At 39.0% G+C, this 23,442-nt stretch overlaps 2 protein-coding genes across 3 annotated transcripts; both read left to right on the top strand.

Annotated features, from left to right (window-relative positions):
- Positions 1–853: 853 nt before the first annotated feature.
- LOC113576324 (zinc finger protein 503-like) lies at positions 854–5,714 on the top strand. The gene is made up of 2 exons (XM_027008326.3): positions 854–1,324; positions 1,623–5,714. The coding sequence occupies exons 1-2, from the start codon at positions 1,079–1,081 to the stop codon at positions 2,976–2,978; spliced, it is 1,602 nt and encodes a 533-aa protein (XP_026864127.1). The 5' UTR covers positions 854–1,078; the 3' UTR covers positions 2,979–5,714.
- A 6,919-nt stretch (positions 5,715–12,633) lies between these two features.
- Positions 12,634–20,696, top strand: comtd1a (catechol-O-methyltransferase domain containing 1a). Of its 2 annotated transcripts, none has more exons than XM_027008331.3 (7): positions 12,634–12,711; positions 13,694–13,818; positions 15,945–16,050; positions 16,154–16,272; positions 19,345–19,399; positions 19,598–19,731; positions 19,975–20,696. In XM_027008331.3, exons 2-7 carry the CDS (start codon positions 13,714–13,716, stop codon positions 20,125–20,127), a joined length of 672 nt encoding a protein of 223 aa, XP_026864132.1. In that variant the 5' UTR covers positions 12,634–12,711; positions 13,694–13,713; the 3' UTR covers positions 20,128–20,696. The 2 variants fall into 2 exon arrangements, with proteins under 2 accessions (XP_026864132.1, XP_026864131.1); XM_027008330.3 differs by lacking the exon at positions 12,634–12,711 and adding an exon at positions 13,182–13,377.
- The last annotated feature ends 2,746 nt before the right edge of the window (positions 20,697–23,442 follow it).

A 23,442-nucleotide genomic window follows, 5' to 3' on the forward strand; every position in this document is an offset into this window, starting at 1 on the left:
CGCAGCCGAAAAAAGCAACTCGGTTATCAATCACAGTATCTCCTGATTAATAATCACAATGTCTTCCACATATGTTATATTGTTCAAGGCTAATCACAGCCGCTTTCAGCATAACACACTTCTTTTAACATCATCTGTTGTGTACAAACAGCAACAAAACCCGAACCAGAGACTGCAATTAAATATGTCATGATAATTGACTATTATGGAGGCTCTTATATATTCATATTTAGCGGCTGATCTTATGCTCTCAAAAATGTCCATATCATTTGTTTCTAACAGTAGATTAAATTCCACTTCCCTCACTCTTAAGCATCTGGCCGCATTTAACCAATTTGTCTAAGTGCACAGTCAGTCGGGTACTCCTAGTAGATACCCTTAGAGAAATAATTTGGTTTATTGTTGCTTACTTTAATTCCGGAACTCCTGGCATTCACTACAATTGTGATCATTTTTATCTCATCAACAAATCAGTCAGAACATAAAAAGAAAAATACAGAATGCGAGGCATGTCTTACGTACGCTCCCTGCTTTAAACGTGAAGGTTCTTTGTATTTCAGTTCATGCGCTGTATAACCTACAGTTCAACTCGCCTGATAAACGATTTACAGGCTTCGACAACTATGGCGTTGTATGTAAATGTCCTTTGTGTGATGCACAATAAAACATGATCTCAAACTCAACCGATCGCTATTTATGTCAAACACAAGCAACATCCCGTCATACAATTAGAGACGGACAAAACAGACGCCCACATCAGTCAGTTGCGTCACATCCCATTGACCCTCCAATCACCTCCATCTGCGCTTTGATTGGAAGGCGGCAACAGCTTTTATCTCAGGACTCGTGAAGACACGTTGGTGAGCAGTGGGGTTGCGCGTCCCGTTCACGGAATACGTAACGCACAGAGCAGCACCACGGCAGATGTAACCTGCGCTCTCGACCGTCTTCACCGATTTTTCCGCGGATTACTCTCCACGGTCCCTCATTTTTCTGGACACACCAGGTTCTTTATTCAAGGGATATGGTTTTGAACGTCTATGAATTAGTTTCCTGAAATCTAAATGACAAGAGGGTCATGATTACATTGCCCCCGGAATCCGCTCTAAGAACCTGCGCTGCGAATCTGGTGTGGGAGCGTTGCGAAAACGGCACTGCAAAAACTACGAAAGCTTATCAGCACTTTTTACCTCCCGCGGATCCACAGCGACAAGCGAAGCGTTTACCGATTAAGGTTTTAAAAATGCTCACAGCGCGGACTGGACATTTCCTGCATCCGGACTATTTACAGCCTTTGCCGTCCACCCCTGTCAGCCCCATTGAGGTACGTTTTTGAAAATCGAATAACCTTCCTGTGTCTTTTAGTTTAGAACAAAGAAATCCTATGCTGTTTTAGCAAAACAAACCTTGAGTATTTCTCTCATGCGTGGATAAAAAACGCTGAAATGCATTTAGTGTCTGCTGTATTCGTCAATGTTTAATGCAAAGCGCACGAACATTTATCTAGACTAGCACACCTATGGGTTTAAACCAAGGTTAAATTAATATGTTTATGTCGCTCTGTTAATGATTTATTACATTCCATACATATAAGTGTTATTTAAAACTCTCTGTTTTCGCAGCTGGATGCCAAAAAGAGTCCACTGGCTCTGTTGGCACAAACATGTTCTCAAATCGGAAAACCAGATCCGCCGTGCTCTACCAAGCTATCCGCTGTCACCTCAAATGATTCTTGCGACAAAGACTCAAAATCCGGACCGTTGAAAATCAGTGATATTGGAGCAGAAGATAAATCTAGTTTTAAGCCATATTCAAAATCATCAGAGAAGAAAGATTTGTCTTCGAGTGGAGATAAATCTGGCTTCCGGGTGCCGGGCGCCACCTGCCAGCCGTTTACCCCAAGGACAGGCAGCCCGAGTTCCTGCACTTCTGCATCGCCACAGATCGCGGACTGTAAAACGGGAGATAGAGAGGATAAGAAGGAATCAGATGGTGATCCGCCTGAAGTGTCCGGAAGAACGAGTCGAAGTTCAGGTGATAATGAGTCAAGCCATCAGCAAGAAACTGTAAAGTCTTTAGCGTCTGACACCACCACAGTGTCTTCGGCATCGTCTGCTCTCGGATCAGGACTTGTTGCCCCCGTTTCCCCCTACAGGCCAGGTCACACAGTATTCCCTCTCCCTCCCGCTGGAATTCCATTCCCGGGAGGCTTGGCGGGGACATATGCTAGCTACCCTCAGCACTTCCTGTCCCATGGGGTGACATTAGACCCGACCAAACCCAGCAGTCACTTGATCAGCGCGCAACTCGCCGCCGCAAACTCGCTGAGCAGTAAGGCGGGGACAAGCCCACTGGCCGGGGCTTCTCCACCATCTATCATGTCAGCTGGCCTGTGCAGAGACCCATACTGTCTCAGCTACCACTGCGCAGGTCATCTACCAGGCGCCAACTGTTCGCACGACTCCACCGCGGCTCTGAAGCCCGGGTATCCTTTACTGTACCCCTCTCACCCACTAGCCGGTGTTCCTTCATCCACCACCTTCACCCCGCACCCGTTATACCAGTACGGCTTTGTGCTTCCCAATGACCCGCAGCACCATGTCTGTAATTGGGTTTCGGCAAACGGGCCCTGTGACAAGCGCTTTTCCACTTCAGAAGAGCTTCTGAACCACCTGCGAACTCACACAGCATTCGTCGGAGCGGAAAAGTCATTATCAGGATATCCTGGTTCATCCTCGTTAGCTGCCGCCGCCGCCGCCGCGATGGCTTGTCATATGCACATACCCCCAACCGGAGTTCCAGGAGGCTCTGGCGCGTTGGCACCCAGGACCTCGCATCATGCGCTCGGACTTAGCAGTCGTTATCACCCGTATTCCAAACCCCCTCTTCCAACCCCTGGAGTGACGGGTTCATATTACTCCCCCTATGGACTGTACGGACAGAGGTTGGCCACTGCACCCGGTCTGAGCTATCAGTAAACACTCCAGTCGGTAGACGTATTGAAGAGAAAAATTATTTTAATGGCCGAACGTTTTCTATGCTGCGGTGCCTCAGGACCGGTACCTATTTATTTACATTAGCTTTAAGTTAGAATAATAAAATATAGAACAACAACAAAAAAACATATTTCGGAGAGACTCAAAGTTCTTCATTTGAGTAATATGATCAACTGAAACGCTGGGACGCAATAGGCTATTCTACACATCCAGGATCTTTATGCAGCTGTGACCTAGGAGGCTCGGGCTATCCACATGTTTAAATAAATTTATTTGCAGGCTTATTTCGAAATTCCAAAAAGAGTTGAGACGGTTTAATGTGTGTGGTGGAAATAGTTTTAAGGTTAAACTCAGGGAAAATGTTTGTGGCCATTAAACACATATTACATAGGCCTACATTCGGCTTTACTCGTAATAAAATTAAAACAGAAAAGCGGTGATCGATTTTTCTGGATTTAAAATATGTAGGCTTATGCAAATATACATCTTATTCCGTTGATAGTGGTTTATATTTTAATTATATAAAATGTCCCATTTGATACCATATAGAATATTATATGCATTCTCTGGATTATCGTTTTCAAATGTAATTAGCACAACAGTAATTAGTAGGATATTCAAGATGCATTTAAACGGTTAATCTTATCCAATAATTTATTTGTCTTCTTCCTAATAATCGGCGTTTAAAGCAGTCTATGTGCGAGCAAGACGTGAGAGATGAATTAAGACAACTTTTATTCTGAATAACGTCACGCTACCATCTACAATAGGCAAGAGACAATCTAACGCGAAAATGAACGAGAATGAATCTGAAGGAGTATTTTGTGTTGCATGCAAAACTTACGTTTAGCTGTTCTTTGGTCATTTATTCCTTTAGGGGATTTTTCTAATGGTGATTCGCTAGATGAAAAGGTTTATCAAGAAATTTCGTGATTTTACAGTTTAACACAAGCTACGACGAACATCATCTTCTACACATTTTTAGTGATTCCTGCTGTAAGACAGCTCCTGAAGAGCTTTATAATAAGATGTTAAGTTGAACCAGGGGTGTTGGGTTAACACAAAAAAAACCAATAGGCTTGATTACACGGCAACAACAAAAAACATTAGGTAAAATACATTCATAGACCATTTGACAAATTAGTGCAATATGAGGGGTATAACAGAACCATTTTTTTCACACATTTCTTAATGCGGTGCTTTAATGCATTCTTAGGACTAAATGAAAAAGTGTTATCAAGCCAGTCCTATGTGACGTCTTAGTATAACGAAGAGGGAACAGAGGATTTTCCTAGCTACCTCCTTTTCTGTGAAATGACAGCGAAATCTATTTAAATAGATAACAAATGTAACAGTCGTTATTTACATAAAATATACATCATGACGTCTTTCTAAACCAGAGTAATCAATCATAGGCCACGCCCTTTGCTCCTGTTACTCTTATAGTACTCACATGCGTACAATCAAATCGTCTCTTATCTGGTTTATTATAATGTATTAGATAGATTAATATAGAGAATGAGATTCATTTATAATTAGTTTTCATTAAAACTAAATATAATGAGTTTATTTAAAAGTAAATATGGGGAAAACACTGGGCTACTTTACATAGGCCTTGCTTAGTTTAATGATAAAATGTTTATTAATGTTTATTTAATTAGAACATCAGCAGGAATCCGTAGATTGTAAATGTTGTTTGATTTTATTATTAACTACATTATTATTATTATTATTATTATTATTATTATTATTATTATTATTATTATTATTATTAATATTAATAGCATTCTTTTCAAATGCAATGCTTCACTAACAAGGAACACAAGGAAAAAAAAAACAATAAAAACTGATTAAAAATCCATCTAATTATTTATGACTTTACTGACGACATAAGAAGACATTTTACTCCTTTTTTCCTCTCTGGGATACCAAAAAATATATATTATATTTTAGGCTGATGGCTCTTTACCGAGTTCTTCATACTGACACAGTTACAAGGATTATAAGGATGAGGTAAGGATGCCCTTTCCAAAACAAAAGTCGCCCTTTACGAATTCAAACATTTCTCAGAATTTAAAAAAATATACATTTTAGTTTCCTTAGGTGGGATGGGTTCATCCTGACTCAATGTTCTAGGTCTCTAATAATTATCTTACGTTTCCGGTGCACTATAACAAGGTAGTAACTTGGATAATAAAAAATAAATACGCTTTTTATAATCGGTTACGTGCATTACGCGGTCATGCCACCACCTTGGGGTGCACATCCACCTGATAATCAGCTTCAGTTCCCGAGCTACATAATCAAGCAAGGGAGAACATTGCATGTGTTATTTAAATCTTGTTGTGACGAGGTAACGTCAACATTATTAACCGCGCCAGTGTGAAGAGAACTCGTGCTCTATAAGCTGTAATAGCCTATGTCCTGGACCCAAGCCAGAAAAAAAAACAATCAGAAAAGCATGAAAACTATAAATAAACTACATATTATACTGAAGTGAGACTACCTACAACATTCGAGGATGGACTGTGTTGGGGTGGAAACACAAACACTCTGGCATTGGTAAGGTGGAACTATGTATATACAGGTACACTTGGGGTGAGTTTTTACTAAGATGGGAGAGAATGATATTGACACCAAAATGCTATGTTAAGTTGTTAAAGTTGTAATTCACACCTTTAATGAACAATCAGTGTGTGTGTGTGTGTGTGTGTGTGTGTGTGTGTGTGTGTGTGTGTGTGTGTGCGCGTGTCTATCTGAAGCAGTGTACATTTGAAACCATGAACCTCCCATACCTGGCTCTTATACTCAGAAGCTCCTCAACAATTAGAAAAGGATTAGGTGTGTTAGGTAAGAATAACTCTGCAGGGCTATAGATCTCCAGGAGCCTGGAAATGCCTAAATAAATGAAAAGAGTTTGGTAAAAATTACACAATAAAATTTGCCTAAGTAAATACAAGCAATGAAAATAATGACACATTTCTCGAGTATTTCTTTAGCATTATAATGAACCCCAATTGTGACACACGCTTCAGTTTTGATTTCTGTTGCCGTAGGTCTAGTTTTAACGTTTCTAGCCAATATCAAGTTGGGAAACTGAAGCCTCTATCAATTCTCACCTCTTGGCCTTTGCAGAGCACCGAAATCATGTCACCTTTCTGTCATCGACGTCATGCTCTTAAGCTCATATAAGTTATCCTCCTCTACACGTGTTTTGTCAATGATGAATGGAGTTTTTGAAAATTGAAAATGAAGTTTTGAAATTGGGGTTTTTGAAAATTCCATCATGCCCTGTGGTAAGCAAAACACATTTTTGTTCTATGTGTACTTTTCTCTGAAATATCACTAGATCATTTGAATTTGAAGATGCAAAAAATTTATTTGCTACAGGTATATTAAAACTACCACGCACTGAACTGACATGAAAATTAGCAATCTCTCCTATTACTGAAGCTTTTACATCTGATTTTCTTTTGAAACTTCAGTTTTAACAAGTTAGCTTTCAGTTGTCAGTTAGCTTTCAGTTGCCAGTTAATTGTTGTAAGATGGTTAGCTACAGCCATTTTGTAGTTAATATAAGCTATAAAGCAGTTCACTAACCTTTTTCATTTTATGCTCTGCATTCCATTCAATGGCATGCCTAAGCAGGACCTTTGTATTCCCTACACACTGATGTGAGTCAGATGAACTGTAGATGATTTACATCCCTTCATTCAGAATGTCCTGTAACCAGTGGCATAGCACAAACATCTGCTGTCTCATTGCAAGAGGCAGGGTGGAGACTCTTTTCATAAAATGTTGTCTCCCAGGGAGGCCCCCTGAACTCGAGGCTCCCCTACAGTTCATGGACTGCATACTCCTGCCCTACACCAGTGCTTGTAACATCATTGCAAAGAAGACATTGTGTTACACTTTGTTTTGTTTGTTTCTGTCATTAGCTTTATAGCCAATTAATGTATTTGCTAACTTGGCTAGGCTAAACTGTATTTATGAAAACATATATTTTGCTTGTACAATGAATCTTTGCCTGATGTTCGCTAGACATATTGCTATAGGCAATATTCACCTCAGGGTAACTAACATCAGTTAACTAGGTAAAAGTTATCTATATTTGTCTTTCAGCTGGTTTGACCACTTTTCTGAACAGGTTACTTTGAGATGATAGAATACAGCAAAAAGTTATGAAATATTTGTATCCCTCACACACCTAAATGAACTCTGCCAAATTCTTGTTTATTTGCTGCTTTACAATATCAACCAGTCAGCAGTGATAAACTATTATTCACTACTCATTGCATAGTTTGAAGTTCCCTTCAAAGTGAACTGAACTCACTAATGCTTTGAATCTCTGTTAAAATTGCCAAATTCCTTGTGTAGTTTATTGCACAGGGATTTACTAGGGCAATTGGAATACACTTACTGACACATTAGACCTTTCCTTTGTGTTCATAGGTTGCTCTGACAAGCCTTAACAGCTGCCATGCATTGAATCTGAATTGATACTGCTTAACGTGGCTAGACTGCAAGCACTTTTCACTGCTTTTAATCAATAGTCCTGTGGCCATCCTTGAAACAAACCACAGAGGCCTGCCTCAGACAACCTACTGTGGCCATTATTATACACAGTAGCTTTAGGTTGTTCATAGCTACATTTATATTTCGACTACTTAAGGATCTTGCAATTCAGAGAATCCAAAGACTTTTGGGAGAAGAAAGTACATAGGACAAAACATCTCATATTTGAAATGCCCTCAGCACCCTCAGTGTACATGGGCATCAGCCAATCAAATGACAGATACTACCTGGTGCTTCCCACAACTTCATAAAAAATCTTAGGAATAAAAAAAAGGTGTATATTTAATATGCAGCAAAAATGCAAATTAATGCTATTATTTATTTGGACATCAGAGCAAGGAACCACATCAGGGACAAAGTACTGAAGAACCCTGATTTCTGCATACAAGCCGACTGATTGTACCTATAGTCAGCTAATGCTATATCAACTGCTAAATAATGTTTTTATCTTAAATTACACATTAAGCCTAGTTTGCAACCAGGAAGCACCCCAATCCAAGAGAATTAAATTAACCATGGTTTTCATTCAGCATTAGTAGGAACATCTAGCTATGTGCATGCAGCTATCACACCCAAAGGTTAAAAATAAGCATCCACCCATACAATCACAAAATCAAGATGGAACACTTGTATCTTATTTTCTTTTAGCTTATCACCGCCAAAACTTCAAACATTTTCATCCTTTATTTTACAACAATGCTATCTTTCAAACTTGGAGAGATTCTTCATCTCTTATAAAGGTTTAGCTAAATTAAAACAGAATGTCCAACACTGCAGTCACTGCCAGATGCTGTAAGTTGGGGCCTAACTATTCTTTATAAGGAACCCAAACTTCTGTTTAACCTTGGCATTACACAATTTAAGGGTGCATTTGCCCCAGCTCCTACACTGCTTATTCTGTACATCAACTAATTACCAAGTTGTGGTCATTACAGAAAATGGTGCTATCTCAGGATTGTAATACAATTATTTATGACTCACATGAAATGATCAATTATATGTCCTGTGATGAAATGCAAGTCATCAGCACTCGAGGCAGATTGAACATGGCAGTATCACCATTACATTTACATTACATTACATGTTTTCCATTTCACTTAAAAATGAAAGCAAAAAGTGTTCAAAGAATAAAGTAATATATAGCTCCTTAATATAAAACGATCACATTAAACGTGCAAAGGCTGAAAATATCACTGATGAAACATTTGGGCTCATGAATATTGTAGGCTACTTTACCCATCATTCTGACACTCATTAGGCCATTATCTTTAGGTCCCACTATCATTTCCACCTTTTTCACCTAGAGCAGAGTAATTCTGCTCCGTGACAAAAACTCAGTGATGTGTAGGCTTGTCTCGTTATAGCACTAATTATAATGCAATCTGCACAGCTCTAGGATTTACCTATGAGTTATGCAATGGTCGTTGTGTGAAGAGCACACCACACGTGCCTAAGTGGAATGTGCTGGCAGACATCAGTCACTAAACCCCACTCTGCATGTCACTAATAACAGACAAAAAAAGCCTAAACACATAGTTCTCCTTCACAAAGCTTTTTATGTTCATATATTTATTGCACTTGTCTACATTAATACGTTTTACTGCCAAGACAAATTTTTAGTAAGTGAAATCTCTCTTCAATAAAATTAAATCTGAATGAATGAGTCAGTCGATTGGTGGGACAGTCTGGCTCACTCGCTATCTGTCTAATGTACACATCTGATCTGTTCTTCCAGCTTTATCAGTTCTAGCCTGTAGGCTGTTCCTGGGTGATCTCTACAGCAAGGGTTGAGGTTACCATCCTGTTTTACATTCCATGTATGTCAGCATCAGTATCAACATGTTCAGTTAACAGACTATCAGGGAGAGGGTTCAGCCCTGACAATGCAGGCTCATAAATTGGGATATGCAATTTGGAGAGTAAGGCCTGCTGCTGGTGGTTAAAAGCAATTAACCTTTGTCTCTACATACATACACACACACAGCCCACAGCAAGCCTAGGAGGCCCTAAAGGAGTCACAGAAACCTCATTTAACTACCACAGTAAATGCACACACATCCCATGAACAGAGATTGAATTTGTGGTGTCATTGTTGTCAAGGTGGTGATGGTTTGCATGCGTGCTTGTGTCTGTCAGCAGTTTCTTTCTTTACTGATTTATTGCCCTCCATAATCAGTTGGATTCAACACATTCAGGAATTCAGGATGTTTACACATATACTTGATCATCCATCTGCACACAAAGTTAACGGACACTGAAAGCTGAATGACTGTAAATAACCCCCCCTCACATGCATTTTATTTGCACATACTGTACTGATATCAGAAGCTGAGGGTGGAGTGAGCCAGGTAAGGGTGTAGTCCAGCAGTCCGATGCTTCAGTTACACCCTGCCGTGCCCTACATTCTCTCTCACACACACTCAGAGAAGTCACAGAGAATTAATTTTACTGCAGAATGTGCTCAGAAATATGTTAGCAATCCCTCTCTCTGTACCTATCACATAAACTGGAATGGTACTAATTTAACTCATTAGCCAGAACCTGCTATCAGTTACATGTCAGGATTTACTTCACATTGATGGCTTGCATGCAATCCACAGTGAATTCTGTATGGGTTAGGATTTCAAATGCCAAAAGTTTGTAAATGTTTAGGATGCTTGAAGAAATGACCCAGTTACTCTTTGACTGCTGTATTTATGTATGTGTGTGTGCATACACTGGCACAACAGAGCTGGAATCCTGTGGCTGTGTAATTTTAGAACATGAGTTACTCACCTCTCCAGTCCAACATATTCACACAAAAACAAATTCATGCTGTTATGCCTATGTCTTTGGACAAATTTCTAGATTTCTTTGCTTTTGTTGAAGGTGTGATAAGTGTGTTGCATTTGTTCTGGAGTGGTGATTGTGTGACACTGAAAAAAATGCATGTAAGTTGCTGAGTTGTGTAATCGTGTTACAGTGCTGCCACCTGTTGGAATACACTATGAACTACTGCTAAAACCACCCAATCCTCCGTTGTTGTTTCTGTGCTTTGTAGAATGTTATCTTAACGCAGGTTACATGAATATTTGCTAATTTAATCGCCATTCCGTGACGTTCACACACAGAAAACAGACTGAAATCTAACCACCTGTAGCCTGATAAGCTTGTTTGTCAGGTTTTTGTGACCAGAAGAATCACATACAGCACACACTCCCTTACACAACTCTATGACCTCCTGTTGTTTGAGTGGAGACAAACGTTCCCAATTATTTTAACTGCTCTGTCCGAACCGAGGAGAGATACAGGGAAATGGATGTGGTTAAATAAATAAATAAATATATTATGACGAAGAGGGAATGTATAATATGCATATATACAATGTACAAACTCCATTTTTTTACAATTTAGTTTTTAGTTTTTATGATGTTATTGTGGACATCATACACAGAGTAGTCCCCACAGTTCATCAGTCACCCTAATTCAGGGCCTGAATGGCCTGCGGGAAGAAGCTCCTCTTCAGTCTCTCTGTGCTGGTCTTCAGGGAGCAAAAGCGCTTCCCTGACCTCAACAGAGAGAAGAGCCAATTGTTGGTATGGGTGGGGTCTTTCACAATCCTCCTAGCCTTGTGACGTGCTCTGCTGAACAGACCACCCTCGGGAGTGCTAAACTAAGAACCCTTTCAAAAATGCAAGTGTTAATGGTTTATTTTAATCATTTAACAAAATGCAGTGAACGAACAGAAGAGAAATCTAAATCAAATCGATAATTGGTGTGACCACCCTTTGCCTTCAAAACAGCATCAGTTCTTCTATGTGCACTTGCACACAGTTTTTGAAGGAACTTGGCTGGTAGGTTGTTCCAAACATCTTGGAGAACTAACCACAGATCTTCTGTGGATGTTGGTTTCCTCAAATCCTTCTTTCTCCTCATGTAATCCCAGACAGACTGGATGATGTTGAGATCAGGGCTCTGTGGGGGCCATACCATCACTTCAAGGATTTCTTGTTTTTCTTTACGCTGAAGATAGTTCTTAATGACATTGGCTGTATGTTTGGGTTCGTTGTCCTGCTGCAGAAAAAATTGGGACCAATGATACTCCTCCCTGATGGTATTGTATGATTGATAAGTATCTGGCTGTATTTCTCAGCATTGAGGAGTCCAATAATCCTGACCAAATCTCCAACTCAATTTGCAGAAATGCAGCCTCAAACTTGCAAGGACCTTCAACCATGCTTCACTGTTGCCTGCAGACACTCATTATTGTATCACTCTCCAGCCCTTTGGCGAACAAACTGCCTTCTGCTACATAGATGCGCTATATATAGATATAGATATAGATATAGATATAGATATAGATATATAGATATACAAACACACACACACACACATATATATATATATATTATTTATTTATTTTTTATTTATTTTTTTTAGATTGGTGTTGCTTAAATTGGTGTTGCTTAAATTCAGGATCCCATGGCAACATCCAGGCCACCAGTACTCCTGACAATTCTCCCTGCTCTGGTCTACAATCAGTTTTCTTATTAGTTACTGGAGGCTATATATTGCTATGCAATTTGTCTGTCACCCTCAACTTGAAGCATCACTGATGGTATGAGCAGTCCTGTAATCAAAAACTAATCATTTATGAACAATTGGAGGATGGCTAACTCAAATTGTCAATGACAAGATAGGATATAGTTTTCAATGGTATTATCAACTTTAAAAAAAAACACCACCACACATTTTGTGGGTCTAATAGTTTTAAGACAGTGATTGGGTTATTAGTGTGTATGCGTTTTCCCTGAATGAAATTAGCTGCAAAAATTTTGAACTAATTTTGCCTTCCCATGAAGATGAAAAAATAAATGTAATAAAAATAAGGTAAACGATTAGCACAAAAAGTCTTGTAAGATGTTCATAAACTAAGTTATACTAACCTAGATACATCTTACATGACCTGGAGAAAGTTGAGCGTTTCTGGAGAATATTAACAAGGCATATTTTCTAATTAAGGCATATTTTCTAATTAACTATTTAACAATGCACAATCTCTCCACCCACAGACGTAACCAATGCAATCAGAGAGCGACCAAATCATACGCAGAGGACTGGTGTTCTAAGGGAGCAAATTCGGCCTAAATCAAGTGAAGCGGTGAGTTGCACTTTTTCCGCCATATAGTGGGTTGTACCTAACGCACCATAATGCAGGGGAAATATTTCGCTAGAAACCGTGAAAACTTTGTGCAGTTTGGATTGGATAAATGGCCTGAAGACGCTGTCTCCATGCTTGCTGGGTGCCGGAAGTTAGTGTTTATACTCCGAACTGATGTGTAGACTCAGCAACGCTTTCACGATGGGTGTGCTTGGCTCTTTTGCCAGTCTATTGAGTACACTAAACAGGCCATGCTTACAAAGAATAACGTGCTACAAATCTATGCAGAAGATCGAATTATATTCTTAATGCTGTGAAATTATTACACTGCAAAGCGATGGGTGTCTCAAACTAAGAAACATAAGTGGTCGCGTCAGGATGACGATTTGACTGCGTAACCGTTCCGGTAGCTTAATGTATGTAATATAAGCGCATTACACGTTCTGAACGCTTTTCAGACAATGTTCGACACTCTGTGTAAATTATATACGTGCACCTGCGGTAACGTGATCTTTCGTAAAGAGATTCTCGCCTTGCTGCTGTTGCTTTCCACGATCACGTCTTCGAGATATTCTTTTTATTTCATGTCGTTTCACAAAACTCCGAAAGAAGCTCTGTTAGGCTCCGCTACACTAGGAGTGATCCTTATAGCTGGTTATTATTTCAGTAAGTAGAGCCGCAGGGGCTTTGGCCTGTTCATAGTTAATATAAACCGAAAGCATGGTTAGTATCAGAGCCTGCTTCCAATTTTGTTTAGTTAGTGCTATGGCTTAGTCTATAATAAATTCACGATGTTTAATATATATATATCCATGTCGTCTAAGGAACGTATGCAAAGCAAAAATCCTATTTTTGAATTAAAACCTTCACTTCAGTTAACTTGTAGCACAGTGACCTTTTGTGTCCAGTCAGATTTAGGCCTATAAAACCATTTGTGCTGTGTAACTTTTTATTATACATTGTCTTCTTTTTTTCCCTGAAGGTAAAGGCCGAGGCAGGAGTATGTCTAATCTTAAGAGCCACGTTGGTAACAAGGACAACCCCTTGATGCAGTATGTCCTCAACCACTCTATGAGGGAACACCCTGCTCTCAAGAAGCTGCGGCTGGTATCTGGCTCTTGATTATTGCATAAAGATACTAACTGCTGTTTTGAGTCCTTCTGACTGCCTAGTTAAAGCATGCTGGTCTGGTAATGACAATGTTGTGATTGCTTCTTTTCCCCTTCCTTGAAGATGGCAGTTTGTTTATTACCTGACTTGAGATGCATATCTGGTAGTCATGCATAAAGCTTTAGAGTCCAGCATAACAGCACTACCCATCCACATCTCTCTGTCAAATGCCATCACACCCCACCAGTTAGGAGTGCAGCTTTTTCTGCTGACAGTTCATCAAAAGCATTTTTGTAAACATCAGACTGAAATCATCAAATGCCTAATTTTATGTAACATCTCACGAAAATTGTTTTTTAGCAGAATATTTGGCTGCCATTAGAGATGGGACAGATCTGGTACCATGTATCGGAATTGGTTTGATATCAGAAAGAATTGCTGCATCGGATGCCGGGGAATGAATTTCTGAGGAAACTGATCAGATACCTCTGAAAGCAGCACTTTGCAGGATGGCATTATGTGGTGATAGTCAGATTATTTTGAACAGGTCACATGATAACAGGCAGGCTAGTTTGAGCACAGTTTATACACCACTGTATTGTTTAAATTTAATGTTTTCTTAACATTAACTACTAAAACCTTATGCAATGTTCAAATGCAAATATCCATTCACACTCACACGTGCGATTTCCGTTGGTATTATTTTGATAACCTAATGTGGGGAACACGTTATTTGCCTTCTGTCCAATAGCAATGGTGATTTGTTTATTAATCCCTTCTTTAAAAGATTTTTAAAAAGTGAAGGAAAGTTCAGGGTTGTGAAAAGGAGAGCAGCAGAAATCTGAGAGAAACTGACTCGGAGAGGAGAAAAAAATTACAAAGCTAGTAAAGCATGCTCCTTCTCTAAATTCATGAAGTTAAATATTCTGTGATCTTAGTATATTCAGACCGAATGGAGGGGGGGGGGGGGGGAACTGTGGTTTGCATTAACCTGCTGTGTTTTAAGGAGGACAGGAAATTTTGAATAAAATAGAGATTAAGATAATCTATAGATAGTCTATATATTATTTTGGCTGGAAAGAATAACCATCTTGTAATTTGGCCAAATGTCACAGATCAAATGTCTATTCGTTTTAAGCAGAGGTTGAGTGAAGAGAGACTAGTAGTATAGGTAGCCTCTCTCTGTGCTCATTTATTGCCTGGTGTATATGGGGTGTGAAGTGGGTAAAACAGTGATTTACCACTAAAACTCACTAGAAGACCAAAAATAAGGTCAATATTAACTGGACATGCAATTACAGTTGCATTCAGTAATAAGGGGGGAAAAAATGCAGACAAACTATAGTGTAAATTTCGAGAGAGAGAGAGAGAGAGAGAGAGAGAGAGAGAGAGAGGGAAAAAAATAGGGGGGAGTACAGTACAGCTAAGAACCCACAAGTTGATGACCAAGGAAAAAAATCTCTCACTAAGAGACACTGACTGTAAGGCAATGGAAGGAAAAAATACTTTAGCCTTAAACGGTTTTGTTTTTTAATAATTTGTATTTATCTGCAAAATCTATGCATTATATTTGTAAACATAGCATGTATAATACATCCCACTCAAAACAATTCCCCCAAACAACTGAACCACAGTTGCACAGTGGTTTTTAATGAAAAGCACTGGAACCGTATTGATAATCAAGTGACGCTCAAATGCATGATATTGTTATTGGACTCTTACAGAAAAAAAAATGGTATAGTACCATCTCTAGTTTCCATGTTTGCTAAAGTTCTGCTGCTTAGAAGGACACAAAGGATATAATGACAGTCATTTTTTTGTGGAATTGGAGCATATAATGAGAAAATGGATTTAATGATCATGGACGGCGTAAAGGCTGCTGTATTTTCTATTTGTGGGGGGAACACAGAACCAATCAGGTTCCAGTTTATTCACTTCAGCAAGTCCCATGTGCAATTTTTTTTAGGTTGAGATGTTTTGAAATTTAAGACTGATAGAGCCCTTATTCTTACTTATTAAATATTTGTGTAGCTTTAGTATCAACAAAAGCAAACCTTTCACTATGTGCAATGACATGTAATGACTTGTTTTTATATGTATGTGCATGTGTGTATATTTTGCAGATTACCATGGACCATAGGTGGAATGCCATGATGGTGGCATGTGAGCAGTCTCAGTTTATGGCAAACCTAGTCAGATCAATTCAAGCCAAGAAGGCCATTGAGATTGGTACGACCACACTACAGTCCTATACTGCCACTGCTCTACACGCGTCATTACACTGTAGCTACACACTATACAACAGTCTGAAAGGTGCTTGTGTGTGCTGTAGGTGTGTACACTGGTTATAATGCCCTAAGTATTGCTTTGGCACTTCCTGAGGATGGTAAAGTTGTGGCATGTGACGTGAGTGAGGAATACGTGAACATCGGCAGACCTTTCTGGAAAGAGGTGAGCTGAGCTGCACCAAAGGTGCTACCTAGAACAACCTAGAGGAGGGGAGTGATATTTTCTCCACACTGCACACTTCATTACATTTCTATATTATAAATACATTATTTAAAAGGACCTATTATTTAAAAGGATCATGAGTCATCTTCAACAAAGTCAAATGTTTTCTTTGTTGGTATGAGTATGAGCAAAATGGAGACCAGTGCAGCCTGAAATTGGGTCACTTAATAACTTAAATAATGCCAATAGGTGGACCATAGCCATAATATAATATTGCTGAACAATAATTACAGTTTGAACTTTTTTAAACCACAGGACAGGTTATTTTACGCCATCTACTGGACTAATCCTGAAACAGTAATCACTGTCCTATTTCTTCATCAGAGCAAATCTACGATGCACTACCGAGTTAGGGTCCTTCACAGATATCCAATCTATCAAAAGTAGAAAAGGAATATAGCTACAGTCGTATATGAATTACAGAAATATAAATAAATAAAAAACAATATGGGTAGCTCGAAATAATACTTTTCACCCAACACATTAAAGTCTCATATTAGCTTTGACTATTTGGAATTCTGCGTAGCTGTTTACTTATGAAAGATTAGGCGATTATATACCGATTTATTTTTCTTTTCTTTTCTTTTTACAGAAGTAAAACAATTATATAATTCAAAAGATCATTTATTTATCTAAATCTGTGGCAGGAAGATTAAGGCTTACCATCAGTGTGTACGTGTCCTGGTGTTGCAAGCGTTTGACTTAATAGTTTAGCGAGTTAGGAATAAGGCCCTGACTGAAATCGCACATCCACTGTGCTATTCTATGAATGATAAGTACTTTCACACTGCAAAAGGTTCGCCGTATACAACTAGCCAAGAAGGCTAGCTAGGGAGCTGTAGAGGCCGCGTTACTTTTTGAAGCCGCAGACCCATCATGCACTACGAAAAAGGCGAGGTGTTGCTAATGGTAGCTGTTTATGGGTACCGCCCTTACTTCTGGATGTATCTACGAATTACAAAAATGGGAAAACATGTTTTACTTCCATATTTACTAGCCTGCCTATATGTATCTAAAAATTCAAACAAGCTAGTCTGGCTAATTCATATGAAACGTGCTCACTAACGACGCTTCCAGGGGATCACCTGCCATATGAGTGTGTCATAGGCTATGTGTATTTTAGTAGTAGCATACGTAATTTATCATGCTTACGGTGACAGTTACATAGACTACATTGACTACTTTCTAGTGCCAATCTAAAACGGCCCATGAGCTAGATTTTTCAAATTGGATGTTGTTAAGGTCATAGCACAGTACAGTCATAGCAGAAGTTGAGACTGACTAATTTTAGTTTTCTCAAAGCTTCCTGTTTCAGTGTTTGATCTTTTTGTCAGATGTTTCTATGGTATACTGAAGTACAGTTATAAACAATTAATAAGTATTTTACTTCTACTGACAAATACATCAAGTTGACCCTATTTTTTCAAGACTTCTGCAATTTGCCCTGGAAGCTTCAAGGTTAAATCCTGACTGATGGCAACCTATTCTTGCCTAATCGGTGCATGGAATGTATCACAATTTCTGTGTTTCCACCACCTTTTGAAGATGGACCTCAGGTTCTCAATGGGATTGAGATCTGGCCATGAACCCAAAATTTCCAATGTTTTATTCACAGAGCCACCAAGTTATCACTTGTCATAAGTTCTGACTTGTGACATTGTGCTTCATCATGCTGGAAAATGCATTGTTCATCACCAAATTGCTCCTGGGTTGTTGGGAGAAGTTGCACTGGGAGGATGTTTTGATACCATTGTTTATTCATGGCAGTGTTCTTAGGCACGTTTGTGACTGAGCCCACTCCCTTGGATGAGAAGCAAACCCACACATGGTCTTTACTGTTCTAATCTAACCCATTGCTCCCACACTTGTCTTGGCATGACACAGGAGTCATGGTAGCACTCACCTTTTTTTTTTCTTTTTTTTAAAAATATCTCCATATGGTAATTTTTCCATATTCCCCAATCAGTCTGAATGGGGGGGGGGGTTCATCAGAGAAAGTAACTTTGCCCCAGTCCTCTGTAGACCAATCCCTATATTTCCTGCAGAATCAGTCTGTCGAGAGAAGTGGCTTCTTTGCTGCCCTTCTTGAAACCAGGCAATCCTCCAAAAGCCTTCCTCGTACAGTGCATGCAGATGCACTCACACCTGTCTGCTACCATTCCTGATCAAGCACTGCACTGGTGGTGACCAGAGTGCATAGCAGAATCCTCTTTAGGAGAGAGTCCTAACACTTGCTGGACTTTCTTGGGCATCCTGGAGCCTTCTTCACAGCAATTAAACCTCACTTTGAAGTTCTTGATGCACCTAAATCAACCATTTATTGGATCAATATCCTTGCCTGTGAAGCCCTTTTGATTTAAGGAGTGATGACTACATGTTTCCTTAGAGGTAACCATCCTTTCAACAGCCACCCCCCTTTTAAAGCAACCAGTCTGCACTTCTAATTCAATCTCCATGACAGAGTGATATCAGATGCCTTGTCCTTGTTAACACTTTCTCCTGAGCTACTGAGAAGATCACTTAAATTATGTTAGCATGTCATTTTGTGGCAGGGTTAAAATGTAGTGGAAATGGGGGATTTGTGATTAAGGTTGTTTTCATGTGAAAGAATGATTTTGCAATTGATTGAAAATAATCTGATCACTCTTCGTAATCTAAAGTTAATGCAAACTTTGTGAAAATCAAAATTTGTGTCAGTCTCAACTTTTGGCCACAACTGTGGGCTGTTAGGGTGTGATGTGATGTGAGCATGTCGTCTGTTTTGGGTGAAGTCTATTAGGATGTGAGGGTGTAGATGGTAGAGGTGTAAATAATAAGGTTGTAGGTTTTGAGGGGTAATTAGCATGTAGACCGTCTGCATTGTCTGAAGCAGCATAGGTTACTTTGAATGGCAGTTGGATCATTACTTACAGCAGCGCTCTCATTCTCTGTACCAGTGCTATTTTTACATTTCTGTGTCGTTTTGGCTATTAAAGAGACACAAATCCAACAATCTTTTGTTTCCTCTCATAGGCTGGAATTGAACACAAAATAGACCTACGGCTGCAGCCAGCACTAAAAACTCTGGGTAAGGCATGCGTTTTATGAATTTTAAAGTTAAGAACTGTGAACTAATTTCCTGTGCATTGCAGATATCATTGGCATTACAGCTATCACCTGTAGATGCAATATGTTCATTTTTCCATATAAAACTCACATAAAGCTTTTGGATGAGTTAATTAAGGTAGTTAATAGATTTATGTTGGACTTGTGGTCTTGCTTCCAGATGAGTTGTTGGCTGCAGGGGAGGCGGAGACATTTGACTTCGTTTTTATTGATGCGGATAAGATGAACTATGATAATTACTATGAGAAATCTCTGCAGCTGCTGAGGAAAGGAGGTATCATTGCCATTGACAACGTGAGTGATTGCAGGATGACGTGTTTATACTAGCAGAGAAGATCCTCTGCTGTTTCTGATCCTAATTCTGACCAGGTCACTGTTTTTTCACCTGAGTCTGATCATCCACATTCTTTATGTGGTGAGAGAACTGGCCCCAAGCCCTGGTCCTCATCACCCTTAGGCTCTACAATCAGGTACTTTGGGTAATGCGATTACACCTGCGTTGGGTTGAGGTTAATGTGACGTGACTTCTGTCTTCAGGTGTTATGGAGCGGGAAGGTCTTGAAGCCAGCAGAGGATGATCTGGACACCCAGAGCATCGATAAGCTAAACAAGAAACTGCACAGGGACATCAGAGTGAATCTGAGCATGTTAACTGTAGGAGATGGCCTCTCATTAGCATTCAAAATATAAAACCATCTATGCTGGTACAGTCAAATGCTGCAGTTAATGTTCAAATACTATCACTTGGCATTTCGTAGTAGTATTAAATGCAATCACATTGTAATGGTGTTGTTACAACACTGCTTCAATATTAGCTAAGTTTAACTAAGTCTTCCCAGTCTCTCTCATGTGGACCCCATGATCTGCATTTGAGTGTATTTTTTCTGCAGTGCAATTTGCAGTGCATGGGGAACCCAGGAGTCAGACTGAGAACGTGTAGTTTAAATTTTGAAGTGCCATTCAACAGACTCAACAAGTGAACTTAAACATTTCTACTCAAACCTCACACAGATGAGAAATAAGGTGAGACTTGACAGGACTGTGACTTAGCTTGCCAATGTTTAAGTGATTGGAACCAGAGTAATGTTGGATTTATTTTTAAGCATTTTTAATGAATTGTATGTTTAAGTCTAAATTTACGTCTCAATTTTAATATAGTTGCAAAAACCTTTAAAAGTCAAGGATAACATTGTTGCCTAAACATTTACAGTCACCAGCTTGGAAAACACTATGTCTGATAAATAAAACTAGAAACATGAGTCCATGGTTCTGGGATGTTATTTCTCACATGCGTGTTCATTTCTGCCGTAATACCTACGGAAATCACATTTGTGGATGCACCAACTTAAGTGTATTTATGAAGTCTAATGTGTGCCTCATGTACACTCATTATTGATGATAAATCATAGCCTTGTTTGAAATTGAGTGAATGCACACTGTTTTCCAAAAAAATGCTTCTGTTTGGATATAGTAGTATGTGCAGACACCACTTGTTATGTAGAAATATGGGATATATGAAACTCTGGAATTACATGACTATCAGGAGGATCATGAAAATGCATTTGGAAATACATGCAAGAGAGACTAATTTATTGTAACATGCATAAAAGAGCAATTCCAAACAAAACTGCTCTGCATGATCCAATGGTACCTATGTGTTCCAAATGTATATATGCTCAATTATTCATTTTTTTTAAATAGTAACCTTCAGACTGACCTTTACATTTCTCCAACATGGCCCAGAACCTTCTCTTAGACATAAAAGCACAAATCAGAGACACCAAAGCAGAATTACAGTAAATGTTGCATCAAGTTGTGATTCCCCAAAGGCTGTAGATTCAATTCTTGATGTTGATTTCCAAATAAATAACATACAGTTGTGTGAGGCTCCATGTTAAGAGCTCTACTTTCAGAAGGTTTTTGGATTAACATTCACATGGCCCCCGGAAGATATGACTGCTGGCTGCTGGTGAGATTCTCAGTGCATGACTCCAGATAGAAGCACAGTCTCTAAGATTATGACCCTAATGGCTAAAGGAATGCCATAATTACAAGAAAATTCCTATATCTCTCAATCTCCATATAGGTTTGCCTAAACTCTACATATCATTTTCTGCCAAACTATTTATTTTTATCCCTCATAGTGTACCAATGCAAGAAAAGAGTATAATATGGAAATGCTCCTATTACTGACTTGATTTTGTATTTTATGTTATAAACTCATGTTTAAGTAACTTGGTCATCAATATCAATATCAACACCAACACCAACTTCTACTTGGTACAAATCTATAGCCTCCAACATTTACAACAGAATTGAATCTGATATTCATTTAGACAGCATTTTGTGAATGTCACAAGGCTGGAACCCCTGGCACTGGTACTCTGGAACTGTTAAAAAACTGCATATACACAAGTGTAATGCACAAGCACCCACAACCTGGTGTAAGGTGCACAAAAAGGGCAATTGCTAAATCAATTTGCTACATTCAGATATGCTTACAGTTGAAGAGGGCCTACAGTTGCTTTTGTTCCACATCATTTGTTGCCAGCAATGAAATATGGTTGCGGTCCATATAATGAGGGCATTTTACTGGACCAGGCCTCCACTTTGTTCCAAAGACTGTTCTACTCATATTGCAGAATGATAATTCCTCCAAACATGCTGCTAAACAAAGTCCTGATTGTTTTCATCAACATCCAGATGAAGTCAAATGTCTAACATTATGCCCAATCTCACTGGATGAGATGTACTGGAGAGAGACATACAAAGTTTCCATCTTAAGCATTCTTCAAAGATGGAGGTTTTTCCTCCTTGAAGAATGATACAATATCATTCTACTCAAGGTCCTGGACTTGCATCCCAGGAAGGACCGAGGCTGCTCTAAAGGCAAAGATATGTGATATCAATATATGGTTATATATTCATAGATTATAATACTTTCTGAAGGCAATAATAAGAAACATTATCTTCATGTTTTATTAGTTAAAGTACAAAGACAGCAACATTAAAAAAATCAGTGACAGAACAAAACAGCAGGAAAGACTCCCCAATATTCTGTTGAAGCTATTTTTGCCCTCAGAACAGCCTGAATTTATCAGGTGACTTAATCAGTTGTTGAAAGTATTCAATGGATCACAAGTTCAAACCCCTCATTAATTTTATCCTGTATGTTCTATTGGAATGGGATCTTGTGTCTGTGCAGGTTAATGCATTGAGTTACACTGGACTATGAAGTATATATAGAGTAGTGTCCAAGTGATCTCTGGCATTTACATATTTCTACTCTATAATCATGGTGCCTTATATAAGCCTTGGAAATCCCCACTGCTGTACCACTAGCCTGTAGGTTGAATCACAGCGTAGTGAATGCATGGACTTGTGGCATTCTTGATATGTTTGCCCTCTCATCTTAAGGAAATGACTAAAATAAGGGTCTAATGGCTCATTGCACCTGCAGAAATGCAGAGGGCTGTTGGCTGGGAGAGACTAAATCTCCAGTTGTTTCAAGCAGTGCTTCTGTATTTCCATTATTGTCTTTTGACTGCAATGTTGAGCTCTGTTAATCTGAGCAGTTAATGTCACCCTCCTGGTCACTGGATCTTTCCACATACCCACAGGGCTGCGTTCAACTTAAAGAAACTTACATCAGAAACAAGCACAACTGGAATGTATCATAAGAGATTCAAAAGCAAAGCTTTTCTTTCACACAACCTTGGTTCAAGGCTGCAAAATTCTAATCTAACCCAATGATCCATCTTACATTTACACACTCACCTAAGTGAATTTTAGTGGTGCAATCTATTATGGATCACAGCTGTCACCTGGCCTCTGATTGAAGGAAAGCGCAGGTATCCCTAATGATTACATACACAGCGTATATATTATAGTGTGTTAATATACACACTTCTTTATATTTCATTCATACATTATTTTACTCATGTTATTACTTTGTTTATAATTAAGATGCTAAGTATTATGCAAAGTGCTCTGGCTGTGTGTGTA

The sequence above is a fragment of the Electrophorus electricus genome, chromosome 15 (assembly GCF_041902795.1).
Source record: "Electrophorus electricus isolate QZ-2024a chromosome 15, ASM4190279v1, whole genome shotgun sequence".
NCBI classification, from domain to species: Eukaryota; Metazoa; Chordata; class Actinopteri; order Gymnotiformes; family Gymnotidae; genus Electrophorus; species Electrophorus electricus.